Source organism: Leuresthes tenuis, unplaced genomic scaffold, assembly GCF_036924035.1.
Source record: "Leuresthes tenuis unplaced genomic scaffold, fLeuTen1.0.hap1 SCAF_10, whole genome shotgun sequence".
NCBI classification, from domain to species: Eukaryota; Metazoa; Chordata; class Actinopteri; order Atheriniformes; family Atherinopsidae; genus Leuresthes; species Leuresthes tenuis.
In genome coordinates, this window is record NW_027325364.1 from 29,163,239 (window position 1) to 29,181,271 (window position 18,033).

Below are 18,033 nucleotides of genomic sequence, written 5' to 3' on the forward strand. Positions count from 1 at the left end.
TCTCTATCTCGCTGTTTTATTTTTTCTTTCAGAAGAATAAAACTCCCCGTTTGACCTCTGACCAAGAAGAAAAACGACCTTACACATTCAGAATAATTTTCCGGCATATTATAAAAACTCTAACCTCAATCGCCCTTTGAAATGGATACTGATTCTTTAAATTCTTCCCCGCTTGTTTCAGGAAATAGTGAGATCCTGGCGATAGCAAGGCACAATGTGCCCAAAGTTCACTGCTGAACACTCACTTCCTTCTCTCTGAAAGTCACCATCCTATTTATTTTCCTTCTTTTTTTATGATTACCGGACACCTGGGGTATTCCTCTTAATCTGAACGATCAGATGCTGGATCGCTGGGTTCACTTCCGCTTTTTTGATACAATGCAGGCTCTTAGAGTGATTTGTCATCACTCCAGCCACCTCTGCAGCCTTTGTCTGTAGGCCATCGTGCACACACACATGTGCACACACAAATTTACGATTTTCAAATCTTCTCAGCAATGTACAACAAATGGGATTGGGCTGGACTTGAGTTGCATGCTGTTTAGTTTCTGAAATTGTCTCTTTATGGCCATTCAGAGAGGCAGAGGAGCGTAACTCAGTGGTTATTAGTATTTCTTTAATCACCAAAATAAGCAAATGATTAGTATTTGTTATCTGTCCTCGACCAGAAGACGAAGAGCACAGTCCCGGTGGTGCTGAGCGCCGGCCCCAGGTGGCTGCTGGATGTGACTTGGCAGGGAGCGGAAGACAACAAAAACAACTGTGTGGTGTACAGCAAAGGTAAGCAACCGGCTCTGGCATTCTGTTATCTCTCCACAGCGCAGCAAGCCACGCCACAATCCTCCATCCATTCCTCTACTGCCTGATTCGCTCTCTCTCTTTCTTTTCACTTCTCAAAGTCACAAACATTCACAAATAATTGCATTTACACAGCTGCAAGGACACACACATGAATGCACGCTCGCTCATGCCATATCTGTTTTTCTCATCCAAAGGGTAATTTATATCACTTCAACTCTGATTAAGAACTGAGAAACAAAACTTGACACACAAAGTTAATAGTCTCTAGATTTCACAAGGTAATTAATGCCCTTTTTTCTCTGTTATATTAAGTGAATCCCTATCTCAAGGTATATGGCGAGGAAGGCATAGGAGGAGATGGCTTTTGCTGCTTTACTTCAGCTGGCCTCACTAACACAGCAAAGCTTTAGTTGTATATACTTCATAAATCTGTTGTATTCAGGTTACTCCCCACTAGAGGAGGATTTACATGAATGTACGTGGGGAAAACATATCCCCCATCTTTCAGAAAATCAGTGTTACACAAAGCACAGAAATTTTGATGACCCTCTCATACAGAAACCCCCTTAATTCGTGAGCATTTTGTCCAGCAAACCCTCATTAAAACTGTCCAGTGCAGATTGGTGGAGAGCTCAGTTTGTTGCAGATGGCACTGGAAGATGCTTGAACTGTACACAGCACTGACACCACAGTCAGGAGCTTCACTTCCCATGAAAGCCCAAGGCGCCTACAGCTATAATTGGGTCTTGACGGGTGTAACCGGGGAGACAGAGCAAAATAAATACGTAAATAAAGTTGTGTTTTGGATTCCAAAGGGCGAAGAAAAAGGGCTCCATTTATCACTTTTCAAAAATGATTACCCCATGACAATACCCCCAAAGCTGAAATGGAGCTTCTTCTCCCTCAGAGTGAATAAGTGGCAAGAGTGGGATTTGCAACCCGGATTTTCGGTCTTCCAATTCTCATCTACTAATCACTAGACTGCACTGGGGAGTTATCCTCTTAACCGGCTACTTAACTTTGTGCTCTTTATCACCAAATCATTAAAGTTTTGATAAGCTGTTAAAGAAGATTATGCACTTCTTTAAAATCTTCTAATCTTTTTGCACAGAGACTGACTGTATGAAACAAAAAAAAGGGCAATAACAGGATTTTTCACTTTTTTCTAAATCTAGCAAATTTCCTCTGCCACTCTTCATATATGTATCCTGGAGATATCATCACATACAGCGCAGGCGAGCATCATCACCTCAGCTGGGTATTTCTGGCTGTTCCTTTGTTTGTCACTTCTAGCTTGACCGTATTAAATTAAACACAATAACATCTCCAGACTTCTCCTTGTGAGAATTACTCTGTGTTATACTGTATGAGTTCATTACTCTAAATCCTCCACAAGAATCAGTGCACGCTTGCCAGCTGATAATAAATGATAATGGAGGGAATGTTGAATGCAGGGAATTAATTTAAATCTCAGAGCAGAAGTTAGACATCTCTTGTTATCGCATATAAGCTGTGAGACAATCTCTACTTCTAAAACATGTCAGCATGAAATATATTTTGTACTGTTTAATTCTGTAATTATTTTCTGTTGTTTCAGCATGTAAAGGAAACATGTCACTGATAATGTCAAAGTTTCCCTCATGGTTCACCTTGTGAGCTTGTAACTTATGAAAAAGTTAGAAACAAACATCAAAATGAATATAAAAGATTTGATATTATTATGATCCAAGAAGATATAAAAAATTCAGGATGTGTAATTCCATACTTGACTCAAAGAGCTTTGTAGCAACTTTGCCAAAGTGAATTGGATAAATTGGTTGGGTGTCCGTTCCTCTCGGTTTTCTCTTGCAAAAAAAATGTTCCACATTTTGCTCCTGGCTACTACTTTTTTTTCACATGACTTGGAGTAAGTTCAGAAACTGGTGAAGCGTTTGATGCCGTCCAGCCGCCTGATTCTTGCATCCAGACTGTGAGTTGATTTATGCCACTCATTCTTCTTCATCGGCCCCTTTTAAATATTCCAATCTACAAGTCTGTGCACCCTCTGGAGGTGACATTGAAATTGAGTGCCAGCGTGCAGAAACTCTCAAATCTTTGTCAAATTCAATATTGAATTTGGGCTCTTTGCTGTAGTTTTGAAGCTGTGCTGGAATTGTGTTTATCATATAAAGAGTGGCGTGGATCAACTCAAGGGAAAAGGCTTCTCAGAGTCCAACAGGAACTTACTTCCTACCTCGAAAAGCAGAGGCCCAGATTGTTTATATCTTCACCCTGGTGCTGTTTCCCCTCTGTTGGCTGCTTCATTGCTCTCTCAGATGCGTTATTTATGGAAAACAGTGAATATCTCAATGCACAGTATGCTTGCAGAGTATGTTTTGGCTCACGTTTCAGTGGTCTCGGCTTTCTTTAAGGCTGCCTGAAAAGATAGTAGCAGTTCACTTTGGATGCTTGCCAGTGTGAATCTATGGGGGAGTATCTCTAAGAAAGGACTGGTGATTGGCTTGAGTGGCTTTCCCTGAGTGATGGGCATTCTATCCCATGATTTCTGTATTACATTTCTGCTCATCCTCTATCTCTGAAATTTGTGAAGAAGTTGGGAATTACTGTTTGTCTAAAGACAGGATTCAGCAAAATTATTTGATGTATTATATATAAAACATTCTCTACAGTATGTAACAAGCAGCAGGGTGGCTTTGTTAGGTCCTCCACAGGACACTCATGGTCATCAGTTACAAGATAAGCAAACCCAATAATGTCCAATATATATATTTTTTGTCTTATTTATCATATTTCAACAATTTCTCTTACCAGAAGAAATATTCTGTATTACTATATTCTGTTCTTTCCTACTATGTGTATCAGTCTTTCCACATGAACACAAAAACATGAGCATTTAAGAAATAGAAGAGTAATGCTTGAGTCAATTAAATGTCTCAAATTGGGATTCACAAAGCCATTTCATGAATATAAATCATTTTTAGAATTCCCATTTTTACAGTGAGAGGCAGCAAGAGCCCTAAAGTGGAAGTGGAAAAAGTGCAATATCTGTTTTTCCCAGGCTGTCAGCATGGCCCTGTTTGTTTTACATTAAACTCCCAGGAAGAGCCTTAGCAGTCAGCCATTACTAAAACTCTCAACTCTACTACTGCGCTACTCATTATCGAGAAATCCACCTGGAACTCCCACAATGCTCTCCTCCACACTCCGACAGTCTCTTTGAAGTGCTGAAGTTATAGAAACAGGCGGCGAGTCTGCAGAGTAATTATATGTTACAGTAACACCGGAGAGAGCAAAGAGAGTGACAGACAAGAAGACAGAGAGAAACCAGTGGAGAATTTCCTCCACAGATAAACAACAGGATGATAAACAATGCAGCTGAAAAGTAGGAAAGATTTAATAGAGGAAACTAATTCAGACACATTTAGATTTTTTTTCAGCTTACACCTGCTAGTTGAGTATGTTAGCAGTGGAGAAGACACAAACCTGCCTGATTGGAAGAATTTTTAGCAACTGTTGGAAGAGCCAATTTGACCAAACCTTAGCAGGATGATCTTATGCTATTAAACAGCTTTCTAAGGCATAGCTGTTACTCTGTATTTTTCTTATCAATAGAAAGTGAATATTATATTTGAACATAAATAAATAAAGCTTCTTTTGCCTGCTGCAGAGTACAAAATTGAAATCACAAAAAAAAATTCAGATCAGAGCTAACTGTTAAAAAACTGACATTTTTAAGGACCAAAGCACAATGCACGACTCAATTCATTCTTAGCTTGAGCCTTCATTGTGCTTACCCCATTGTTACCTGATATCTGAGCTCATTGAAACTATACACATTCAGTGTGACTATATTATGGGGCATTGTTCAGAGGTCACCTAAACTTTTCAACTGTAAGCCTCTTAAGCCAGACCACATTCAGATACAGCATGTCCAATAAGTCTCCAGAGCAACTGAGCCCATTGTTCATACAAAAATTGACCAATGTAACTAGGCCGTTTTCCATAAGCCCATACAGTGAAGAATTAGCTAACTCTCTGTGTCTTTGTATTATTTCAGATTCTATAAGTCCTCACAATCTTTTTTATGCCTTCATTTGCTCCACAATTGTAGACCTTTGAAGCATACAATGAATTAGATGGACCTGCTTGGAGTAGTAGTAGTGAACTCTTCTTTTATTTTTTTCTGCCAATAACCAGAATAGCTATATCCTATTCAAATAATTTTTTTTATTATCATTATTTATTTTCGATGAGCAGTGAAAGCATTTAACTACCCAGTTTCCTGCACTGCTCCCTGGCAACATCCAGCATTAAATGGTGAGAGGAGGAGACTCATACAGTTCAAAATTTAATTGTTCATTTCAACCCTCCTCTTTTAGAATGACTGCGGCGAATAGGAGGTGCAAGGGTTATTATCTGTTATCTGGGAACATAGCGAAATAGTGTGACTGAATAATAACTAAACAACTGACACAATGTAAAAATTTCATTATCAGTGTATTAAAACAAAATTGTACCCTGAAGGAGTCCCCACCACAGCTCCAAGCCACAGCCGACTAATTATGTTTAATTAAAAGACAACAGAGATCAACAGAATCGTTTTCATTAGGAAATTATTAATGATTCCACTGCAACAATAATTGATTGCACTGAGCCACGCGATAACTTGGTACGGTCAGGCTGGAGTGAGCTGAGTGGAGAGGAGCTACTGGTTTAGGCATGTGGCAGTTGTTGAGTAGCTGAGCTTCCGCAATAGCAATTTTAGGAGAAGTTATAAAGCTGTCTTCATAAAGAGGACAGAAAGAGGAGCTGAAGAGTGTGTAGTAGGTGAACGACAGCAAAATCCAAATCATCCAGTAATCTGATAGGACTTAACCATCCCACACATGCATCCAGGAGGCATTCATGCACATACTCAGTACACATGACCAAGATGGGAACACATACTCACACATATTATTTTCTCTTGTCTCTATCCACAGACACATTCAAAAGGATGTTTTCTGTTTTTTTTTCATCTTCCCATCCCACTCGTAAGCATATAAACTACATACACAAACACACGCACACAGGCACTTTTCTGATGCTCCATTCAGAGCCGTGTGAAAGACGTCAGCTCCAGACGCTTCCTCCGTCAGCCTTTTATGTGCATTGTTCTCCCGCCACGCTGTGCTAGACAGTATAGCACAGGCACCAGACACCACACTTCGCTACAGCACCTACGTCCACTGCAAACACACACACCAAACGGCATTACAGAAATGTTGCATATCGACTGCTGACGCATAAATGTCCATCAGCATTCAGTATAAGCTAAGCCTTGAGACAAAAACCACATTACAAGAAGAAAATGCAAAAGCACAAAAAACATTTTGTAGATGTGCTCTCTGCGCATTTTGAAGTATGTGCTTGTGATTTGTGCCTGCCATAGAGTATAGCCAGTCGTCCTTGTATCAATGCCATGGAGGGTGTCAGGCTAATGAGCGTGGGCTGTCTTTAGAGCAGGATGGTTTGGGTTGTGCCATTCACTCTGCATATTTAAATGCCTTGTAGAGCTTAAGTAGGCCCACTTTTCCATGTCAGGGCAGCGTTCAATCCTGCTGCGACCATTAATTATGATACCATTGTGCTCCTAATAAGAGCGATGTATTGCACCCTCATGGCATTATAATCATCTGAGTGAAGTACCTGGACTACCCTGAGCTCGCTTTAAGCACTAGTTTAAGAAAAAAAAGAAGTGGAAAAAAACTGTGAGTGAAGAGGAAGCCTCTTCCTCTCTCTCAGTCTCCACTGCTGACCACATCAGGAGTTACTTCTACATAAGGGCATGTCGGAGATTTTAACTTCTGTATAATTGTATAATCAATGAAAAGAAATGCTTTGGTATTGATCATGCAGGGAGGCTGATTACGTGACTGGAAGGAAAGATACTCACATGCAGTCAGCTTTTGTTTTTCAAGCATTTTCCATCCGTAAATGCTTTCTTTTAGCTGACCAATGTAATAGCAGTAATCTGCACAGATTTCATACATGTCTTTGCACACAAAGCTGGTTAAGTGGATTTTAAGGAGCTTCTTAGTATTTGGAACATGTCTTCCTTGTATTGCAAGTGTTTGATACTGCTGAGGTAAAAATATTACATTTTATTACAATAATCACTCCAAGTTAATGTGATTATCTGTACTTTATATTTCTCTTCTTAACTTCCCTCCCTTAACGGCATAATCAATGACCGTTTTATATTCATTGAAAATATTCTGCGGATATGAAAATAAGCCTCTGCGACTTCTTTTTAATCTACTGCAGGATCTCAAATCAGTAATTAAAGAGTCCAGTCTGTGTGTGTGTCTTCTAAAAGCCCTTAGCCTGCTTTTAGGCCCAGGCATGATCCAGCCCACCGCCCCCATCTCTGCTGTGGTAAGTAGGTGTGAAAAGCATTGTCAGTGTGCTTCAGGATAAAGCTCTGCAGTTGGATGCCATTGGTCAGAATCAACCCCCTCTTCGCGAAACACGCACACACAGATACACATACACATAAATACAAAATTGAGGAGCAGGTTGAGAAATAGTGTGTGTATGTGTGTGTGGATAATCAGAGACAAAAGCTCAACGCTGGAGAGAGGGGCCTTTCTGCACATCCACACAGCTTTTTTATGTTTCTTTTTTTGGGAGTAGAGAGGCTATTTCATCAGATTTGAGGAGGGACACTGTGTGTGTGTGTGTGTGTGTGTAAGAGAGAGAGATGGAGGGATAGAGATAGAGGAATCACTGAGGTGGAGGGTTGTTTAGATCATCAGTCAGTGTGATGGAAAACCGTGTGGTTAAAGTCTCTCTGAGGGTTGACACAAGACTGCAGCAAGTGGAACGAAACAAGTGAAACTGTGATGTACTGAGAGAGGGGAGTGATCATACTAAGAAATGAAGGCCACAGAGGGAAAAAGAACATGACGGTGAAAGGGAAACACTGATGCTTCCTTCACAAAAAAATACATAACCTTGACTGTAACAGCGATACAGCTTGCGTATGAAAAAAAAAAAGTCAATTCAAGCCTTAGGACCTGGTGTTGCAGGACCCATTTTTCCTTTGATAATGTATACCCCTGCAATTTTTAGGTTGGGCAAAACACAATCAGATTTTCTCTGAAGAAATAGTTCATGATATGACAAAATTGGGTTGTTGGGTCGCCACTACGTTCATATCAGAAAGCTAGGCGATAACCTTTATACATACCTTTGCAGCTAATCCATTTTATTGATTGTACATCTGGCTGCGTGAAAGAGAGCACACAGCCCATAGTCTTTAGAGCAGCGTATCAGGGTGATATCACAGTTTTATTTTCTCATTGAAGCATGCAGGAACACAACTACAAGCCACCTCTAGTACGAGTATCTTATCTTTAGGTTGTTTTATCATTTATCAATCTGGTCAAGAGATCTGAGCCATTTAAGCCGTCTAAAAGTCCAATGACATGGCTAAGGACACCAGGATGCATCAGGTGGGTCCAACAGAGAGCAACAATATGGGAATGCTCTACTTGACAAACTTGTGAGTAATCCATTTGAATCTTGGGAAAAATTTGACAGGAGCTGTTATCAAGTTTCTTTTTTTGTTTATCCAACATGGTTAGTGGGGCCAATTTCTCTCAAATAACCTATGAAGCTAGTTTAAACTGAATCTGTCCTTACAAACAAAGAATGTTTTAATTTCCTAACCCAAGCTGTAACTCTAAGCTTATGAGAAATCTCCCTCATCAGTCATTAATCAGTTGTTCTAAGAGGATAACTGCGTAGATGCCACAGTTGTTGTTACCACATTCATTTCCAGGGACTTGATTAGGGGATGCAGAGAGTCCCTCTTTCAGTAGACGCTGATCTATTGAGCATATATTCAAAACAGCCCTCAAAGTGGACTCCAAATGTGTAAAAGAGAAACTAATATAAGTTTAATGTTGCCAAGCTGGCTAAAAAAGGTAGAGATGGACACAAATACTGGTCTCCTGCCTGCAAGTCTGATGCACTGCTTCTTCAGAGCACCATATAATCTGTCCACCTAAATACTTACCTAACTACCGCTCTATGGTACTTTGCAGGAAGCAAAGGCAGATTTCCTGTTGTGCTAAAATACAAGTATAATCATGTAGTATCAGAGTTGTTGTCATTTTTACATATGTAATGCTGCTGTACTGAAGTCTTGTTCTCCCAACCGTAAGATTTACTGCTTATGAGCTAAACCCTACCTCTTGTAGGTTGCTTTAGTGCCTGAGCTCTGCTGACCTCTGCCTGTCGGCGCTGGGTGACAGAGATGGCTGCCCCTGTTCTTTGCAAGTGTATGTGTGTGAGCAAAAGAGACGAGCAGACAGGCGTGCTGTAGGTACAGTAGTGTAGAGGACTAGACATCAGTGTCGTCCAGGTCAGACAGGGCCATCCATTCTCTAAGCCCCAGGGAAGAAAAGAAGAGAGAGTGGAGGAAAGGTGTGTGTGTCTCTGTGTGTGTATATGAGGAAAAAGAGAGATGGGGGTGTGGGGGGCATTGATGCACTGTTTCTCTTAACTCTGTCAAAGCCACTCCATTGTGCTCCCTCGTGCAGTGAGTGGAAACCAATCTGTCATCGCTCCACTAGCCAGCATACTAGAAGAGGGCTAGACTGCTGGAAACACAAGTCTATTCAATGTGAAATGTAACTGGAATCTGAGCCCCTGGATGGCTGGATTGAAAAAAAAAACGATGTAAGATTTTCTGAACCCCGCTCTCCCACACACTGTGAAACGAGGGCTGTGAGTGCAGTATTTGGGTCTAAGAGAGATAGGTTTCAGTTTCATATCTATCCTTTTTTTTTCACGGAGAGGTGATTGACATGTTTTGTTGATGGAACAAACCATACGCAGTTTGCATTGGCATGAAGGGCTCAGTTGAAACCTCCTTGTGCAATATCACACAGCAGTGTTGGCCTTTGTTTTAAGATTTGATTGATCTTTTTTTGGCACAGAAAATATTTAGACAGTCATGGTGACAGAGGGGTGACAGAGTAGCACTAGACAAAGTGGTACTGGGAAGATTTGAGCTCAGTTTTTTTTCCCTATTGGAGACCTGTCTTCATTAGAAGTGTCACCTTCTGTATAGAAACCCAGCATCAACATGGCCACCTCTTCTGCTGCCCTGAGCTCACTAAGCCTGCATGCTGCTGAATAGTGGCTACTAATGCTATGTTCCAATGCCATTTGGAGTCACTGCTTTCCATTTCCTCATAAGAATCCCCCTTGCACCATTTTCCCTGTAATCTCCCCACTCCTCTCTGTTATGGGGTGGCTCGCCTGCTGCTCCCACCTATATTTCCCATCCCCTCTGCTTCATACAACCAGCACCTCCACCATTTTAATCCTTTTGACCCAAACCCTGTGTGTTTTCCTGTATCAACAGCTCCTGGAGATTACATCCTGTCTGCCTCCTTAGTGCTGTTTGCTTCAGCCACTGGAGCTGTAGCTGGCTAGCACATGCTAGGGCTTCAGTCAGACTTCCGGATGTGACAGCCATTGTGGCTAGTTAGCTCAGTATACATAGTTCAGACAACAAGAGGAGTTATAGAACAAGGATGTGTGATGTCCCAAATGTAAAGACTTTAGGGTACCTTTGGCTTCAAAGTTAAGTTTATTAACATACCACAGTGTGGCTTACGTGTGATGTAAGCCACATGAAAAAGACAGAGCTATGTCAGCCGTGTGGAGGTATTTTGAAGTAAATGATGGTGAGAAAACTAAAGCGGTCTGCAATTTATGCCCAGCAAAACTGTCAAGAGGAGGGTAACTGGGTTGAATATGCCTTAAGAAAATAAAATGTGTTTAATTGTAATGCCTTCATTAGTACTCATATTGGTACTCGGTATTGGCAAGTACTAAAAGGTAAGTACTTGTACTTGTACTCGGTTTAAAAAAATGTGGTATTGGTGTATCCCTACCAGAAAGTTTGAGTAAGTGAATTAAATTTTTGTTAGATTATTACTCTTGGCTATTTACTATATGTCCTTGAGAAAAGCAGCTGAAATCAAGCATTCTCACAAGTGTTCTTTGTTGGAATCTTAAGAATAATAAACGTAAGTAAGTTAAGTAAGAAGTAGAGGTGTGTGGATGTAGGAACTTTCTCACTTCAAGTTATATAGCTCTCAATCACAGTCACACTTAACATGGTCAAGAACTTTTAAATATTATAGAGAAACTGAATGGTTTATTTTTGGCAAGTAGGATATACAAATATCACTTGTCTGTTGATGCTTAAAATAAGAACATCGCTATGAAACTAAAGGCCTGAACCTAATGCCTTAACCTAACCAGCCAATCAAATTAAAATAGGATTAACTTGGAGCATACAACTGAATTTGATGCACAGCAGAAAGCATTTAGAAATGGGTATACTCCATACACTCACATAAACCCTGGACTACAACACTGGTATCCAGATTCTGGTGTCCAAGGTATAGTCCAGAGGCCAGTAATTATGTTCAAGGAACATGCAACCTCAAGTTGTCGAGAGACAAAATGCATGTGAAGGGTAAAAATGGTGTCCATTACCAGATGGTCACATTTTAAAAGGAAGCATATTCTTTAGTCCATACCATTTTGTCTAGTTGTACCCAACTAGTTTTGATTTCTAACCCGAATCAAGTGATGTAATTTTCTAAAGCCAACCAGAAAGTGATATTTCATCGTAGCATGTTTTGTTTACATGTAACCAAGGCCACCAGTAAAATTCTGTTTGTGACCATCACTTTGTAAAAAGAATGTAATTTAGACCAAACCATGATTGTTTTCTAACGCTGACCAAGTAATGTTATTGCCTAAATCGAAGCAGGAAGTGACAAAATAGTTTTGAAGTGTCATATGAGTCGTATTTTCCTTCTGCCACTTGCAGGGGCCGTACTTTACAGAACACTGTTATGAGCCATATTGAAGGGTATGGAAAAAGTGATCATTTCAGTTGGAGGACTTGTTGATTTGAACCCACCTTAGGAGGAAATCAAGACTAAATCATGGTTCAAAAGGTTAAAGGAGTTGACTCAGCCTGTCAGGATCCTGATCTTCTGTATAGCTTGATAGAAAAGCTAAGCAGCCGTCAGGAGAGAAATAGTCGGTTCTGTCGTTTCATTCTGCTGAGGAGAAGCCTGTACCCACTCAGGGCCCCTCCTCTTTCATGTAGTGTTTCTGGTAATGGGTTTGGGCTTTATTGATGTGAACTTATGTGATCATTGCATAAAGAGCTACCATTTCTGCCTCTCTTCTTCCCGCTCAGTTTTCCTGTGGGCCACATTAAATCAAGCCTCCGACCTAGACTCTAGTTAAATTAAACCCTATCAGCATGTTGCCCCCTCATATCGGAGAACAAGCTTTTATATAGACGGCCTGTAAATGGTGATTAGTGAGTGTTTAGATAAAAACTCAACCACATGTGTGGTACCCAATCACCTCCTTCTCCTCTCCCTCCTTCTTTCTTGTGTCTTTGTGCATAAACATACATTAAGACATACATGAACACACACACACACACACACATACACACAAATCCTCCCAGTCTCTGTCTGGCCTGTTCTCATGGCTCAGCAGAGTGCAAGGCTGATTTAAGGGCCCTTACAAATGGGAAGGTTGCAAGTGAAGACAAAAACCAGAGACAAATCACAACACAGCAGCCTCAAGGTTTCTACTAAAGCTATTCAACTGGAGGAGAGAGGCAGAACAGTGAAAAATATATACACACTCCATCCTGTCAGAACGCTTTTGGCTTATCTTGAGTGACTGTCAAGGCTGGGAATATCAGGGAATGGACAGAAATATATAAAATTAATAAGCTGCTGGATGTTGTCGGGAGTTATGATGCTTCATAAATCCTGGTTTGATCATGGCGGACAAGGCTTAAACCCACAGCTTCCTGATGTGCTCAGCAGTGTTTTGGACTGGATTTTATTCTGTTTGGGAGATAGAAGCCCTTAGCTGGCAAAAGTAAGATTTATCATATCCCAATCCCCCCCCCCCTTTCTTTCATGAGTGACAAATATTAAAAAGAAGACCTGGGGGAAGTTGGCAGCCATTACCACCTTTAATAGAAGGGCACAGGCATAGCAAGGTGAAACTGGGGCCAAAGGCAGAGAAATGCTTTTCAAAGAAAAGCGAGAAGAGCAGGAGAAGAGACAGAAATTGCTACTAACTTATCAGTTGTACTTCCTTTGTCGGGTCAGGGGTCTTGGAGCTTTTGTTTGTTTGTTTGTTTCTTATACTGAAGGGATGGATGCTATCTCTCTCGCCATCCAAGCAGGTCTGCTCTGTTGAGTGCCGCAGGTAATATTTCATGTCAAGAATTAAGCAAGCCTACCCACCGACTCCTTTCTACAGTTACATGGCCGCCACATCCATCATCGTCCCCTCCCTCTCTTTGCTGTTGGCACGTGTGGTGAAAGGAAACCAAAAACATCCACTTAAGTACTGCCCTCAAATACGTTCTTAAAGTACTTATATTTTTATTTCTATTATATTATAGCCATTTATTGCTCCTTCATGCGAGTAATCCACTAAATGTTGTTACTTTACATTGTTACACGACATTAATACAAAATATAGAACAAAACATTATGCATCATTAAAAGACAAAAAGAATCTGTATCTGTTTCGATATTGATAAAATATTACACAAGAATGACAAATAATTTTAGCTCTTTAAACTAGATTGAAATCAAATGTAATGTCACTGAACAGATGCTAATTCCTTGTCTGCCAAAGGTTAGTTTAGATTAAAGCTAGGTTTAAAAGTGGAGCCATACAGTTACAAAAGCTGTTTTATTTTTCATATAACACACGGTTTATTTGCCAAATTTTCTGATAAGAAAAAGTGAATCTCATTTGATAAAGTCAGAACTTTAATTTATGGAAAAGCTCCCAGAATTAATTTCTTCTGAAATTAAAGTCCCCAGAACTTTTAGTGGGAAAGCCCCTTTAGTGCTTTGGGTATTTCTGGTGAGCATTTCTATTTTCTAAGTTTAACAAAGAAGAATATCCATCATCCATTCTTTAAACGATGAGAACTCACAACTGAAAAATGTCAATTTCTCGTCCCACAATAAATCAAATGACTGTGAATGAGTGCTGGTATTCTGTTTGTTTTGACCTCTGGTTAGGCAACCATCAGATTATCAAATCTGATTGACGTAATGAAAATAATCACTAGCTGCAGCTCTATGTAAACAAGTTTTAAAAATGTGTTTTTTAAATATCCAAATATTGTATAAAATACTTATTTGACAATTATGCATGTAATCTAATCATAGTTTATTCAACATACTGTGCTGTGTGTTGTATAGAACACTGGATCCTTAGGTATACTGTGTACTCAGTCGAGCCATTTATCTTCAATAAGTGAAATTCTAATAATACTTTAACTACTAATTTATGCTTTTAGCTCCTTTTCCTTTACGGAACTTCTGTACTTTTGCTTATGTAACATTTGCAGTTCTGTCTCTTGTAAAATAAAATCTTTACATCGTTGTACTGGTACTGTTAAAGTCAAGTAAGGAATCCAAATGCTACTGGCTGGCTTTGTCTGATCACCATCCCCTCACGGGGCCTTCGGGTGTGCAAATATGACAGTGGAGGAAGACACTAATTAGACCATCATGTCTAATCTCAGGGGCTTTACCTGTCAATGAAATGTTGTCAGTGGAGATAAAGTCTCTTTAAATCAAAGGCTTGGCAGTTCTGAAATGTAGAACACGTGTCACAGTGTTTCCAGTCAGTAACATCCAGATGAGACAAGTTGTCAACAAAAGTAAAGATACAACAAAAACATCTCTGCTGGACCAAATCATCATAATGACATTCTAAATTAAGACTTGTGATACCCCCCACCCTCTCCCCTGCTTCCTTGTTCTGTTTGGGAGAGGTCATGCTTTTTGAACACAAGCTGTAGTAAGTAAATTTATTCCACTTATTTCTTGTAACTGCATGAAAAAGTAATGAGGTGTTGGAGATAAATATATGAAGACAATAAGCCATGCAGTCTTTCTCCTGTTGCTGCTTTTTGAGTCAATTAGCACATTTCAGACACTCTGAAGAATATCGCTGCGCAATATCACTGTAGCTTCTCAATGTGCTGCATCTGACTTTTATCCAATTACATTATTTGAGGTCTGTGGGCACACTGGGCACAACACACATAATGGAGGATGCCATCTTTGGTGCGATATTCTCCAACACTTCTCCACTGCATATGCCTATGGCACTTGCTATGAATTATTCAAAGGCTTCATCCACACAGAGCAGAGTAAGGCACGAGCTCCATAGTAAACAGATTTTCTGCTCACCATCCTCACAAAATGGCAGTGTAGGACATTGTAAGTGCCAAATAATTACACAGTCGGCCCTTCTACCTTCCTGTTTTGAGTTCACCTTGTCCCAGAAATACATTTGTATTGAACAATATTTAGTTATTGTTGGAACTTGGAGTTCATTGCTTGACCTGCAAGAGTATGCATGAAACTGATGTGTGATCCTCATCTTCATGTGGAGGTTAACAAAAAAAGAATCATTTGTTTATATTTTTGTCTCATTTTCATCTCATCAAATGCATTTAGTTGAAGAAATGGCTGAAACATGGTTAAAGGATATTTTACAACGTGCTCTTTTACTGTTGATTTATTAAACTATAAGAGATAACAACCCTAGAAGTTGGACTCTGGCTATGGATAATCACTTTAGTTCCTCACCGACTGTTGTGCTGTGAAATAGAAAATATGAATATTACATGGATTTTAAATCCCTGAAAAACTTTTTTTCCAGAACAAGAAAATTGATATATCCATTGCATTACTGCAGCGACCAACTTTGGCTAATGAAGATTTCACATTATAGAGCTTATATCACAGCACCATGAAATATGCTAAGCATTTAAGGAAAATTAACTTTTGAAACGTTTAAAAAAAAAAGGGGGGGGGGGGGGGGGGTACACGATTTTCCCCTCGTCTTTTCTCTGCTGCGTGGATTCGCCCTGACCTTGAACTGCCCGTATCGTCCAGTGCAGATCTGTGGCAGTGACACATGTCATGTGTTGGAGAGGGAGGAGGAAGCAGAGGAGACAAGAGGGAGGGATCTTGGTCTGTCGCCCAGTCAGAGTCAGAGTCCGCCCTCGTGTCAAGGGATGGGCATGTTTGGCCCAAAACACAGACTGCACCTCATCCACTGATCTCAGCACGAAAACACCTTTGGGTGGGTGACAGGGGACATGGGCGTGCGCGCATGTTACAATCCTGAAGAACAGTGAGAGGGTTCAAAGCTGCCGTTTAAATTCCTGGGCTGAGGGGAGGCATGTCTGTACGAGGGAGAATAAGAGACAGAGTGGAAAGGAGGGGAAGAGAAACGGATCTCTAGATTCTTCTCTTGTAAAACCGACCTAGCTGAAGTTGAGCCAAGCCTCCCCCTCTCCTTCCTGTTCTGCTTTGCAGGAAACCCTCCACATTTTCTGCCGCACTTATTCTCTCACACTCAGTAGGAAGACACAAACTACAGAAGAATAGTAGCCTTTCATAAAGGGACATATTAACCCCTCCTTCTCTGTGGTTGAATATCTGATTTACTATATTGTAGTTGAAAGCACATTATCACATGTGAATGAGGGTAACATACATATCGACCTGATGTTTCTTTGCATTAGTGCAGCGCTCGACTGAACACTCCCTTTTCACCCAGACAAATTGTACGAAGGTGGTAGAATAATTTGCTATCGACTCACAAAGGCTCTGAGATTGAGATCAACACCCACCCCCCAACGAGATAAACATTAGTATTTTACAAAGATCGCTATTGTCACAGAGCTTACAGCTATTATCATGTCCTGATTTCTTGGGAAAGTATTTACCTGTAATCTTCAGAAGGCAACCTTTTTGCTCTCGTTGGAAGCTAATTGATAGATTCAAGACCTTGTTTAAATGCAATGCATTGAGAAGACACTCTGACTTTCACTTTGTCTGGAAATGAATAAATCACAAAGTTTTGTTTTTCTCCCGAGTCAAAAGAAACCTTTCCTTTGTCTTTGTGTTTAGCATCTTTTGCACCAACATGAGGCTAAAACCCGAATGGCTGCAGTGTTTAGGAAAGCTCCTAAAGAGCAGCTCTGAAGCTAGGCTTGAGTTTTGTCATCATGCTTGAAGAATTTCTTTTTAATGTACTGTAATGTGAAATTCAGTAGGGACAAGTTTAATTGAGTTTTACACAAACCAGTTGGGAGTAGCGCTGGAAGGTAGGTGATGTTGAGGTTTTTAATCTCTGGCTCTGGAGAGGCTTGTTGACGGAGTGGTTCTTTCTCTTTGTGGAGAAAAAAAGAGGAAGCCTAAGAAATGATACATCCATGGATAAAACCAATTGGCAACCCTCAAAGGAACGAGGGTGATAAGGCAAATCCAGCACTTGTAGAGAAATAAAAGAATCCAACTGTTCATTAAAATGGGAAACAAAACAGGCGATTGAGAGGGAAGGCAGACTGCTCGGTGGAGGAGTGAGTGAAACAGACAAACAGAGCCAGATATATCAGAGGAAAGGATTGGAAAATAATCAAGGATTTGTGAGGAGAATTAATAAGAAAGATAGGCAGAAATAAGCATTTATTTTCTTGATTCTCTGTAAAAATTAGGAAGGATGGACTACAATTATCAAACAGAGTAAATGGCATAAGCTACATAGACACCTAATTATAAAGGATAACCTATATATGAAGGTTGCTGTCTTTTTATTTTTCACACTATGACTGTGAGGCAGTGGGGTCTTTTGCGCTCAATAAACCAGATAATCAGTGGATAGAGAATATTCAGACACTGTTCAATACAGAAGTATTCTTTTATTCGATGCCAGGAGCCTGCATTCTGTAACTAGTGTATAATTCATTGGGAAAAGAAGGGATTTTAACCTCATATAAAAGCCTTTTTTGAAACACTGTAACAGTATTTGACCACAGATTCTTTTAGGGGTCCAAGATAAAGCCAAGAAGCAATCAAATGAAATGAGAAATAAATGTTATTAGCATTGGTATTCTCATAAAAGATTTGACAGTATTACAACACAGCTTCTTACAGAAACTTGGTTTACATTTCATGGATGGACCTTTCACAAGAATTGGTTTTCTGTCCAGTTTAAATAAGCCAAAAACTTAACAGTGGTTTGTTCCCCCACATTAAAATCAGAGTCAAGCCTTCACTGACGCAAAAAACA

The 18,033-nt window shown here is 40.1% G+C and overlaps 1 protein-coding gene across 2 annotated transcripts in view; it reads left to right on the top strand.

Moving 5' to 3' along the window:
- zfpm2a (zinc finger protein, FOG family member 2a) overlaps window positions 1–18,033 on the top strand; it is a 112,124-nt gene that overhangs the window by 68,659 nt on the left and 25,432 nt on the right. The window contains exon 5 of one of the 2 annotated variants that reach the window (XM_072394874.1): window positions 669–780. In XM_072394874.1, coding sequence (XP_072250975.1) covers window positions 669–780 — 112 coding nt within the window. The remainder of the gene's footprint in view (window positions 1–668; window positions 781–18,033) is intronic. The other variant, XM_072394875.1, reaches the window with a different exon arrangement.